Source organism: Dysidea avara, chromosome 1, assembly GCF_963678975.1.
Source record: "Dysidea avara chromosome 1, odDysAvar1.4, whole genome shotgun sequence".
Lineage (NCBI taxonomy): Eukaryota > Metazoa > Porifera > Demospongiae > Dictyoceratida > Dysideidae > Dysidea > Dysidea avara.
The window spans coordinates 37819406-37833059 of NC_089272.1; the positions used below are offsets into that span (position 1 = coordinate 37819406).

Consider the following 13654-nt stretch of genomic DNA (forward strand, 5'->3'; position numbering starts at 1 on the left):
CAGTGGATGATTTGGAAAGTAATTAAATTGTTGAAAAACGTGTTAAAATTTGGTACTCATAGCTACCACCATTGGAAAGCTACAACACTCTGAATATTTAAAACACAGTGTTTCTCGATACTTTTAAATGGGCAATAAGACTGGTTTCCCAGAGAGTCACATTCGTGACCGGATTTGTGAAAAGGGGTCTTCCACACACATCCAATTCTATGAACTTGTAACTTAGTATTCAAGAAAGATACAAACCTAAATTTTTCTCCATCCATTCACCAATGTTTGTTCTCATTTCTGTCCAAATTTCAAGTCAATAACGTTTTTCAGTCTCAAGTTATGAATTGTCAAAGTTCATAAATTGGATGTGCGTGGAAGACCCCTTTTTGCAAATCCGGTCACATTTATGGATGCAGGCACCATAGCTCCATAGTCCCTTCTCCAAAGCATACTATTTTTGCATTAGCTGTCTGCCAGGTAGGGTAGGCCACACAGCAAATTAAATTAAATTTGTTTCAGCCAGTCGTGACACAAGTGATGGAGTGTACAACACTTATTGCAGGTTATTCTATAAGGGAGTCATGCTGCATGGGCTTCCTGTGAAATTTGAATAATCTACTTGGGAAATTTGAAAATCATTGCCAGTTTTACTTGCTTTTTGCATTTTAAGGCATTTTCAAGCTTTTAAATTGCAAATATTCTGCAGCTTCTGGGGGTTGCACCCAGACCCGCTTGAACTTCTAATTACTAGCTGTATAACTGTACAGCCATATAGTAAGTTTCATGCTGTGCCCCATAAAGTCAGATCTACAATTGCCTACCTATTATAGTATAGAATGTCTTAAGAACAACAAGTATAGCTAGCTAGCAGTGAAATATCACTACAATTGCATAGCATATCTGAGTGTTTAACTTTCAAAAATTTCCTAGGGGGCATCGCCCCAGACCCTCTAGAATGCTTGTACTTTGCACTTCACAGAGTGTGCTTTGCACACTGTGCAGCAACTCCATTCTCAGGTAACACCATGCATATTAGTAGCAATTTCGACATATATATACAATGGCCTGACCAACTCAATTTTCCCTTGTAAGAAGACATGTTTCTCTCTCCCTGCTACACAGGCTATTCAGTAGCCTTCTTTGCAGGTCCATAGTGGGATAGTGACTAATAACAACCTCCAGCTTTGGAGCCGCAAAAGAAATGGCCAAGCTGTGAAAAAGGGTGCAGCCTTCAATAGCCGAGTGAAAAAGTTGTGAAATCAAATGTGGCAGCCAAGAAATGGATGTATAAAAATGTCTGTGTGCATTAGTAACATTTCTTAACATTAAAATCATTAGCATTATTGCAATAATATGAAATATAGGGATTTTTTCATATAGCTATGTTGTATTACCAACATTTATTATCTTGTTTCACTACTATTGATTGCTTGGATACTTGGCTTTTAAGCTAATACACTTTTAATAATTGTTTCAGCTCATAACTATTTTGACTTTTAATAGCTTTAATAACTTGTAGCAAAGTATATTAGGTAATACAGTGGAACCTGTGTTACGGTCACCTGGATTAAGCGGTCACCTCTGCATAACGGCCATGGACACGAGGTCCCAAATATTTTCCCATACAAATGTATGCATTGTTGTCTGCATTAAGCGGTCACCTGTCTAACGCGTATAACGGCCAACCAAGAATTTGCCTATGAATCACTGTATACATAACTTTCTCCTTCACATAGCGGTCGCTACCTTTTATGGTGGCTTATTAAGCCAACTGCCTGGCACCACGGTACCGTTTCAATTAATGCACAATTATCACGCTTCCTGCCTTTCAATGAATACTATATAACCTATCAGGCTTCATTGCTTAAACGTATTCAATAGCTATAACCAACATTCATAACAAGCTCACCTTGTCCTTTCTGTACTAAAAAAAAATTAATATTTCTGCATTGCGGTTGGCGCGAGCCTCTTAATAATAATTACTCATTTATAACGGCCATAGCCACTAAAATGCTGCTGACCACCTTATACAGGTTTTCTCTATAACAGCCACCTGTATATAAAGGCCAGATATATCTGGTCCCAAGGTGACCATTATAGACAGGTTCCACTGTACCAAGTTATAGCAGCAAAAAATTACTTTTAGCTGAGTGATTGTTGTAAAGAGAGAAGAACTTTTCTACTGACTATATCTCAATCTCAGCTTATTGAAATTATATTTTGTGCTAATTATGCTAAAAAATTACTTGAAATGGTTGAAATAATTCTCAATGATTCTACCCCATCACAATTCTCAAAATTATTAGGGCATATTTTCTGTATCCTAAATATCTTCAAAACAGATATGCTAAATCATACCTTGTCTGTACGTCTTGAGTAATACCCGACAGCGTCCCATGTTGCAATAAACAAGTTTGATACAGTAAAATGCTGATACGCTGGGAAAACTGCTCTTATTTCATTGGTTGCTCTAGCAAGGAGACTAGCATCAGAGGTCTGACGATAGAAGACTTGTCCAGTTCCTCTGAGGTCAACATCAGCCCAGAATGGTGCAACAAATCTGTAACCAATTTGAGGAAGTGAATTAGGAAATCGAGAAAATCTTGCATTAAGACCAATAACTCCATTGTCACCAACCTGTACAGTAAATACACATGTGTACCATTTAGAACAGTATGTACAGCACTTAGCAGAAACAGGCCAAAAAGGACTTTGGAAATGAAGCTACACAGTGGAGTTTGCAGTACACAACAGACACAGATGTCATTCTGCAGGCATGGGCCCCTAAGACGTTAGAATATAACCATTTATAGCTCATCGTGCAAGGTATATCAATAGGCCCATGAATAACACAGTGCATGAAACTTTTGGCAATGGCAAATACTTGTCACCAACACCAGCCATTGTTGAAAAAAACGCTGCAACATAGTAGTTAAGTAATAGTTAGACTTCAGACCACAGAGTACTAAGTAATTTAGTAACCATATGGCCCTGTGCTGTGGCGCCTGAGCGAAGCAAATTGAAGGTGCTACTACAGGGCCTGAGGGTTACTAAAGTACTTACTGTAGACTCCTATGGTCTGAAGTCTAACTTAGTTAGACCCTTTATGTAGTTGTTGTACCTTAACACTGCTTGTACCACAGAAATGTAGCATTAATCAGTAGAAACAAGCCATTACTCCAACTGTAACTGGTTTAAAATTAATGCAATTCATTGCTAGCACTACCAGTGCAGGTGCATGCAATAAACTTAAAAGGGTCTAAGTAACTTAGACACTTCCGAAACCCACCACAAAAAGGTTTAAACATAATTGGCAGGTTCCTAATGATAACAAAGAATTTGCTGCAACAATATGCACAAAATGGTGTTTGCTGGGGTTTCATGTATACTAAATTGTGATATTTCCTTGAGATCTCCAGAAATTCATAGTCAGAAATGTGCAAAGAATTGTCATAATTAATTAATACTTCACTAATTTTTATGCAAAGGATTGTGATTCCATTCAGGAAGTACATGATTGTGAATTGCGATAATTTTTGTAAATTTTCTGAAATTTTCATTTATAAGTTTCAGTATACTAGAAACATCATGGAACATATTTTTTGTGCAGTGATGTGTGCTACATATCACACATGCATTATGGAAAACATACATAAATACATACATAAACACTCCTTATTATCTGATCATAAAATACAAAGTCTTCTGCTAAGTCAATTTGTGAAGATGTGGAATCACCACTAAAAGTTGATAAAGTGTTATCATTTTGACTGTATCCATAAGGGTAAAACTGTAAAAAAAAATGGAAAACCATCAACATTTACATAAGATTACATATGTACAGTAGGAACAGAGTACCGTAATTTTTAAATATAAGCTGTGAGAAATTTTCATGAGCTAAATTTTCATGTTAAAATTTTTCCACCTGTGACCTCAAGTAACAATTTTTTAAACAATGAATTATATAACTTTATTAAATTGTTAAAATATACTGTCCTATTTTTTGTATAGGAGAAGCAGAATGACAAGCAGTGAAACTTAAGTGTGGCATCTCCGTTCCATGGAGGCTGCACCCCAGATTCAGAAGTTGTCCATCACAATTCAAGCAATGGACCAGAGTGAAATTGCTGCAGCTAGAAACTCAATTTGTATACTTCATTTAATTTGCTGTCTATCATGACATGGTATCATTACCTGGCCACGCTATTGCCAGCTCATGGTGAAATAAATCTTTCCTAGAATCAGGCAAGTCACTCTTGTTTTTACAATACTGCAGCAAACAAGTATATACGTTTGACACGCCAATGGTGAAGCCTCGATCCAGGTGGCCAGAAGGGGATTGACTAAATCTGTAGTGACTTCAACTTGAAACTTGTTAAAAAAATTTAAATATTTTGTAAAAAATATTTAAAAAGAGAAAAATCAAATAAGAGATTTTTGTGCTCAATCTCATCGCTTTTCCATAATGCATCAGACTCCTACCACTGCTGCTAGCCGCTGAAACCCTGAATCTTAGATGTATAGATATGGTAATCTACCATATAATAAAAATGTTGCTGAACCTAAACCCTAACCCTAACCTTGGACTACTTCTCTACTACCACCTATTTTTCTAGCAGTTAACCAGCTTATCTAATCTTACGTCGGCAAAAAATTAATTTTCATTGAATGCTAACTTCGACAAAATATTTTTAATGGTTATAAATATAGAAATACGGTATATACAATTCGCACAGATATGTGACTGAATTTTGGAAAATCATCCATATTGTCACTCATGAAGTAATTACAAATTTAATGTTTAGGGTGATGCTGTTTAGTGCAGGGTCCAGTTTTAAATATATTCAAAAACTTTCTTGTAATTCAAGGAGAATTGATAACAAGCGGATTTATACCAAGAAGCTTATTACTAAATTGTTAGAGCGATTTTCCAAAATTCAGTCACATGTGTACCTTGTCAAATAATTATTATAAAATACTGTAGTTCTTACCTCTGATACACAAGTGTACATTTCACAAGGGTCTAAATAAAAATGGCATCCATGTTTAATGATGAAGTGGTACACACACACACACACACACACACACACACACACACACACACACACACACACACACACACACACACACACACACACACACACACACACACACACACACACACACACACACACACACACACACACACACACACACACACACACACACACACACACACACACACACACACACACACACACACACACACACACACACACACACACACACACACACACACACACACACACACACACACACACACACACACACACACACACACACACACACACACACACACACACACACACACACACACACACACACACACACACACACACACACACACACACACACACACACACACACACACACACACACACACACACACACACACACACACACACACACACACACACACACACACACACACACACACACACACACACACACACACACACACACACACACACACACACACACACACACACACACACACACACACACACACACACACACACACACACACACACACACACACACACACACACACACACACACACACACACACACACACACACACACACACACACACACACACACACACACACACACACACACACACACACACACACACACACACACACACACACACACACACACACACACACACACACACACACACACACACACACACACACACACACACACACACACACACACACACACACACACACACACACACACACACACACACACACACACACACACACACACACACACACACACACACACACACACACACACACACACACACGATGAGTTATGTAGCCAAGAAAGTAAAAAGCGCATGCCACAAATTTGTAAAAAAGCTCAAGCCATTACTGTGAGTTATTTACAAGTAGTAATGATTTCACAATTCTCACTGCATATCACATTATTTTACCATCTCAGTTCATGAATGTACAAAAAGCTTTCAATTCAATATCAAATATCAACAATACTTGTATCCATACTATTAATTTATCCTAATATGAGGCAAATTAGTGCTGAGAGAAATTATGAAGTTGGACAATTCTTTTCTTTCATGCAGGTTTTATCTACACAGAAGTTCTGAACCTTCTGATGAACTTGAAATGTTGCTGGTGCATTATTACAGCTATGAGATGATTGTCAGCTAATTATGTAGCAACGTGTATGACCACGCAAGTTGCATCTGCAGAAACAGAATCTGGATCACTCATATTTATATGCCAGTAAATTCTCCTAGAATTGTGTTATTGTGTGTGCATCATTTCCACCCACCCACCCACCCACCCACTCACACACACACAAACTGTGCTGGCCATGCACTGTGTATACATGCCCTATTGTTATCTTTACCCATTGGTGGTTGTATGTATGTGTGCTAGGCCTAATAATAATAATGAACTTATAATAATAATAATACAGCTAAATAAGATACAGAAGCTTACCAGCAATTACTTGCAAATCAATTGTCTCACTAGTATACTCCACACCATCAATAATAACAGAGCAGTTTAATTCTCCAATGTCAGTTACTTCCAATTCAGTGATATTAACTGATTGTTCAATTTCCATATCAACAAAACATCCAGTGGAACAACTCCAACTGAACTCACTATCAGGTGGTGGAGTAGGCGTTACCATACATGTCAAGGTGAGGTTAGACCCGACAAAATATTGGAAAACATTATTGTTCCCATCCACAGGTGGATTAATGGCAATGGCTACATTGTATTCTATTGTGGTAATACAGCATAAGGTGAACTTTTGCATTTGTGAAATACATGTAATTAGTTAGGGTACTAAGACTTTTTTTGTGCACTTTTGGATAAAAACATGAAACTTGCCATATAGTTTGTATGTATCATAAAGGTTATTTTTTTTGATAGGGAGCCACCTCAGATTTGACCTTTGGTGACCTTTACACCCAATTTAATGCTTTAAAATGGTCAGTTTTTCAACTGTCTCACCTATAAATGGTTCAAAATTCACAAACTTGGTGTCAAATTAATGCTCTTGCTCTGAAGAGTACACTAACATTTAAAGAAAGTCCATAGCTTTTACTATTGCAAAGTTATAGCCATTTATAAGAGCAAAAAGTAGCCTTATTTTGTCCCACCCACGCGCATCATGCAGTATGGTACTTATACATAGTGCAGACTTGTATTTCCAACATAATTATTAGATGCTGAGTTAGATATGTGTTGTCATTTACAATTGTAAGGTGGAACCTGTCATATAGTGACCACCTGTGTTATGAGACCACATTGCTATAAAAGTTAACTTCAAGTACATTGTACAGTAAAATGCACTGTATACTTGTCTACATAAGATAGAATACTTGGCTAAAATGGTGCTGATACCTATGGAATATAAAATAGCCAGTATAGCTACACTTAAGCATGCAGCATATGTTTAGTTGTCATCCTGTAACAATGCCCCATTTATGTGTATCCTTAAGCTGTATATACGGTATACCAAGCATTATGTTGGTAATACAAGCAGTGCTTACTAACGTGGTGCAATAAGATAGTAAAGGAATTGGTAGTTTATTTACAATATAGCAGTATAAACACCACTAGCCAAACAGCATTATAAATCCTGTGCCAAAAACAGCCCAGCTGTAGAAAAGGTGAGGCTAAGAATGCACAAGTACATGTTCACGGAGTAACTACAACCAAAAGATATGATATCAAAATCTGGCCAAGAAAGCATTTACAGTATAGGCACTTTTATGTATTCATTTTCTATATGCTTCACATTATCACATCCAGCTAGCTGTACATGTGTGCTTGCAATATAAACAACACTACTGAGACGATAAAAGATGATTACACTGCATTGTTACCAAAATTAATTTAACTAAAAATTTACAATTGGTTTCTACTTGGCCATCTTTTTATTTTAATATACAGTGTAAAAAGCGAAGTGTACTACAGTCCTACTAGTTTTGTTGCACAGCTTTGACATTAGATTAAAGCTTGAAAGACAAACGGTTATACTAGACAGCAGCTGTGGAGAGTTAGGAGAACAGAAACACAACAGTATAACAATTCCTAGCCAAGTTTTAACCAAGGAAATACGTAGCGTTCAAACTAGAGATGTGGCTTAATAACCATACTGTTCGACTCTAATGATCAATGGAGTTCTAAAAAGCCACGTATCGTCAATACCAGAAGGTGTACACAGCTGCTACAGGAACAGAAACGTACCTTGGTGTAGAAACGATACTGAAACGGCACGATATGACGAGTTTCTTCTGTGGGAAAGGCCAGTCAGTGACTTACTTCAAAGCAACTTGAATCACCCAACCTTAGAGAACGTTCATATTCTACTAAACCTACACTGATAGTCTACAGTAAAGAGAAATTTTAGTCTTTTATGCTCTTCTAATTGGTAACAAGTGAAACGGCCTTGCATCTAACCACGATGACATCAATTGTACAGAGCGCATGACGCCATTTCAATCCCTATTTAGAGTCGTATATCTATGATCTCAGTAACAATTTGGTGGAAATCCAATCAAAATTCATGGAATTAGGACCACTTATTCAAATAAAATAAGATCAAGATTCTGTCATGTCTACAGGATAAACTGCTTTCAGAAATCAGGTCTATAGTTGGAGTAACAATTTTAGGAGTGCCTTTTGTTGGTTTGAAAATAAATCAAGATTTAGACCACGAAGATACAAGTCAAAACCCACAGTGTGCATCAATCACGTGATCGAGTTTTGTTAAACAAAGACATTTAGTTGCTATGTCTACTAGGCAAACCACTTACAGGAATATTGGTGTATAGGTGGATTAATCATTCTTTCAGTAGTTCAGAAGACTTCACAATAAAACACTATGAAGATTAACTATGTGTAACAAAATTAATGCTTGAATGAGATACTCTAATAGCACAGTCACCCTATTAGAACATTCAGTAAGTAACAAGTCACACCGTAGACAATTCAGCTATATAATATTATAATGATGTCACCCTGAAAGAAATTCAGCTACAGTGCAGGCCACCATAAACTTCCATATGAATCAGTATTCATAACACTGTGATACTTGACTGGATTAAAGTGTTATTGACACCACTGACTTCAGTGCACTTTTTCTGCACAAAATGAAACTAAGCAGCAGGTTGACGTCATACCACAGACCTGAGCACAGCAAAAGGTTTATTACTTTGCATGTCAACGTAATTTCACATACAGACATTGTCACATTGTTAAGGACATATTGTTCCTTAATTAAGATGAAAATTGCAAAGTAATTTGTTCTACTGAAGGTATAGAGGAATTTTTGCTGTAATAATAAGACCATGTATGTATGGGAACACCTTGACTTTGGAATACCTTGAGTTTTTTGAAGAGTTTCCAGACATGCTTAAATGTAGATGTCCATAATTTTACTATATGTAAGAATTTCAATAATCAGTTTTTTAGCCTTCTCATATTAAACTTTGTGGATTTGCAATACCATCATGATTGTATAGTCATGTATCCTAAAATGTCTCTTTGAGTACAGCCATGCAAAAACAAGGATTTGATTTTAAAAAAAATCTAGAAGTAATTTTCTAAAAATCTGGTTCAGGGTGATGTTATGCATGAAACTACAAGAGCTTGTCATAAAGTAGGCAGCAGACAATTGTAAGCAATGTAGTTCAACAGCACATTACATTCATTTCATTTTATAGCACATGAAAAGAAAAGTCTAAGTCCTTGAAATTAGGTTTGGTAATCCTAAGGCTGCAGCACATGTGGTTGTCAGACCTTCAGTGCTGGTCACTGTAAAGCGCTAATTATACAACCAAGTACTAAGAATAATACGTAATGCGGTTAAAATTATGTCATTAATATAATGAATGAATAAATAAATAAATAATAAATAATGTTTGAGAAAACTACGAGGCCTAGAGACATCAACTAAGCGGGGATAGATTCGCCTGTGAATGAAGGTACAACCGTATAATAAGTACGCCTGTTCGTGCTGATGACTTTACCATACGTGTAATTCTATATAATGCCCGGCACCACACCCTTGTTTAATTACAGATTGTTCGAAGGAGAAGATTAGCAAACGTCCGCAGAGAGGCCAGAGGCCACTTTACTGGTAAACAACAACATTACAAGTATGTTTAAATGTTTGTAACTGTGTATTTTGTGTGCAGGGTATGCGCTCCAGGCGTCATGCAATTCAGCTGATGACCAGTTGGGATACCAGCTGATGTGCCTCATAAACAACCAGCTGGAACAACAAGGTAATGAGTAATGTAATACTTGTACTGGTAGTTGTATTATACATCTTCATCCTTCATCTGGCTTGCTAGCGGCTGGAATTATTTTCCACTGGACTTATCTACTGCTCTACTGTGAGTCTGTATAATAGCTAAACAAGAAGCCGATGCAGTATATACAACAATGTGTAACTATCTCCTGTATGTTGTGCATGGCTGTATGCATAATATTATAGACTGTGATCACTGTGCCAATGCCACACCGCTGATATACTGGTACATCACCTGTGGCCTCTAGTTACAACAGAGTCTGTTGTGCCATATTGGCTTGATTGGGATCAATTGTTAATTGTGACTTCACCATGTCCCTTGTTCTGCATAGCCTCATTTCACTGCTGAGTCATCTTGAGAGACAAGTCACACCTACAATATATAGCTACTTTCAATATAGCTTGGTTTTTGTGTAGGTTGTGTTTTAGTATTATGGTTTTCTGATGCCAGTTATACTCCCTTGCCTGTGTATGTATGCATATGTATCATTTCCACCGGTACACGCACACTGCTCTGAGTCCTACCTATGGCACTGTTTATACTTGCCCAATGGGTAGGTTGCAACTTTGGTGTATGTACTTGGTTGTATGTGACGCGGTCCTAGTAATAATAATTAAAAAATAAGAACCATTACAGAATTTGGGGATAGTTTAATAGTCTTAAGAACAAATGCTTCCTCTATAAAGCATTCACACAAACAAGTACAAACGAAAACATTTCTAAGGTAGGAATTGTATGCTTACCATGTAGTCATACATCAGCACGCCTCCCGTTTCAAGTAGAAAAATGAAAAAATACTGTATAAAGCTTCCTAGGATATGTTGTAATACATGGAAAACCTTTTTAGCTCAAAACATTTGCTCAAAGTAACTTGATTGTAAATAGCTGATTATGCTACAGGGTAACTTGTAACACAACTGAATTCTATAGGGTGACATCTTTGTAGCTAAACTCTCTACATGGTGACTTGTTTGTAGCTAAACTTTCTACATGGAGACTTGTACTATAGTTGAAATCTATTCAGGGTGACTTATCTGTACCTGTACCTTCTACAAAAACCTTGTTTGTATAGTGTGGGGCACCATAAACTTCCGTATTTACAGTGTATTTTTAAAATTGCTCCAATCCATCATAATGCATAACTCTCATTTGATATTGCAGCCAATGAATGCCTGGTAATTAGCTAACTAATAATAAAGCCGTTCAAATTATAATGCACTCTGTTGTATGGCTTTGTACTGAAACTTAGTGATTTCACTTATAAAACATTTCTTAAAACTTCACAATTACCACTACTGTTGCATAAAATTTAACATTACCGCGTAATTATGCAAGTTGAATAAGTTAGTACTTTATCCTTACCACAATTTAGTTGATACATCCATGTTCCAGGTATACCTACATTACTGGTCTCAGTAATATCAATGATATCAGATGTTAGTGATCCAGGAATGGTATAGGAGTTTATACCATCACCATCATTGATTCCAGCCAATGCTTCAGCCTCAGCATCCTCAGGATAATAGTAGTAATCATTAACTACAGTAGTCCACTGTATTTCCCCATACAGGAACATTACAAATGTTTCAAGTACTCCATTTGTGGCTAGCACACATTGGAAGGTGTTAGTCTGTAATGAGAAATTTTATGTATGTACACTGTATTTGATTGTATTAATTATTTGATTTTTTATTCATGCCATGGCTGTCCTAATGTGATCAGCTATGTGGTCCCATGTTGTCCGAGGGACCACTGGTTGTGACCATGTCATTACAACAGACATGTACAAAACCAGCTACTGCCAACCACTACCAAGTATACAGTAGTCCTCCAATGCTAACTAGTTAAATGTCTGTATAAATGTGACCAGACCTGTGAAAATAGGGCACATGTGCACAAACTATACCCCGACACGTAACATCTCATATCTCAGTTCTGCGATGGAATATTTTTATTCTGTAACTTATACTTTAAAGCCAAGTAAAGTTTGAATGACTGCTGCAACTTTCGTGGCAAAACAGTAATGGAATACAAAGTTGTGATGCATCTCACAGTTTAAAAAAGTAGGTAATTTTTATGCGCCCACATGCCCTATTTTTGCAGGCCCAGTAACACTATTACTGTATTTGACCGTTAATAGCCACGGCTACTATAACTTTCAGCAAGCAAAACCATGCAGCTACTATGCAAAGGCGGCTACTATCTGAGGGCAGCTACCATGGGCTTATGTAGCAGCAGCAGCCTGCGGTGTTTATACGAATTCATGAGTGACTGACCTTGTTTAATCATCTGTCAACTCTGTCATTCATTTTAAATTCTCCCAAAAATGATATTTCCTGGCTTAAAACAACTCCTTGCCTAGTTTCTGCTTCCAATGTGTCTAGTGGTCAACACTTGCAATAGTATGTTCACATACAAGCTGCGGCTCTTATCCGAGGGTGGCTCTTATGACAATAATTCTAGGCTGTGGAGTAGCTACTATCAGGGGGAGGATATTATACGAGCCACGGCTATTAACCGGTCAAATGCGGTATGTCTAAAAGTGGCTTGATATACAATACAGCAAATTAGGGCTGGGTGGTAATTACATATTACTGTATATAATCGTGATTGTTTCTGAATGTTGTGATGTAGATGTATTGTACGTATAATTATTATAAACAAGTAGAAGGAAAAATTAGCAATTGTAAATTGGATTAGGGATCAAAGAATAAAAAGAAGTAGTAAAACATTGGAATAGAAAAAAAGTAGTGAAACAAGAGAGATTGCCTATACCAGCAGATATAATAATGAACATTTAATCCCTTTGCTTCAGTCTATAAACTGACTTAGGGATTAAATGTGACCCGGCCTGCAAAATAGGGCATGTGGACACATAAAAACTGCCTACTTTTTCAAAATTTGATATATCATAACTTTGTATTCCATGACTATGTAGCCATGAAATTTTTAGCAATTATTACACATTTAATTGGCTTTACAATGCAAGTTACAGAATGGAAATATTCCATTCCACTGCTGAGATATGACATGTTATGTGACGGTGTGTAGTTTGTGCCCACATGCCCTATTTTCGCAGGCCTGGTCACAAATGTCCATAAGTATATCTGCAGGTAAAGGCAACTTCTCTTGTTTCACTACATTTTTACTGTTCCCTTCTTTCACTACCTTTTATACTATGATCCCTAGCTAACTTAATTTTTTCCTTCTACTAATGAACCCATGTATACTGCATCAAAATGAATGGTGTCAGGCATGCCATAATTAATTTGCATCTGAACACATGCCCCAACAACCAATTACTGAAAAGTGCAGTGG

The 13654-nt window shown here is 37.0% G+C and overlaps 2 protein-coding genes across 2 annotated transcripts in view; both read right to left on the bottom strand.

The window, feature by feature from the left end:
* LOC136263829 (uncharacterized) overlaps positions 1-5009 on the bottom strand; it is a 99503-nt gene extending 94494 nt beyond the window's left edge. Inside the window, exons 1-3 of the mRNA XM_066058454.1 lie at positions 4983-5009; positions 3656-3781; positions 2350-2628 (exon numbers count right to left, since the gene is read on the bottom strand). Coding sequence (XP_065914526.1) covers positions 2350-2628; positions 3656-3781; positions 4983-5003 — 426 coding nt within the window. The 5' untranslated portion in view covers positions 5004-5009. The remainder of the gene's footprint in view (positions 1-2349; positions 2629-3655; positions 3782-4982) is intronic.
* A 1398-nt stretch (positions 5010-6407) lies between these two features.
* The window catches only part of LOC136246512 (uncharacterized), a 74389-nt gene continuing 67142 nt past the window's right edge, over positions 6408-13654 (bottom strand). Inside the window, exons 18-20 of the mRNA XM_066037992.1 lie at positions 11699-11966; positions 6504-6791; positions 6408-6442 (exon numbers count right to left, since the gene is read on the bottom strand). Coding sequence (XP_065894064.1) covers positions 6408-6442; positions 6504-6791; positions 11699-11966 — 591 coding nt within the window. The remainder of the gene's footprint in view (positions 6443-6503; positions 6792-11698; positions 11967-13654) is intronic.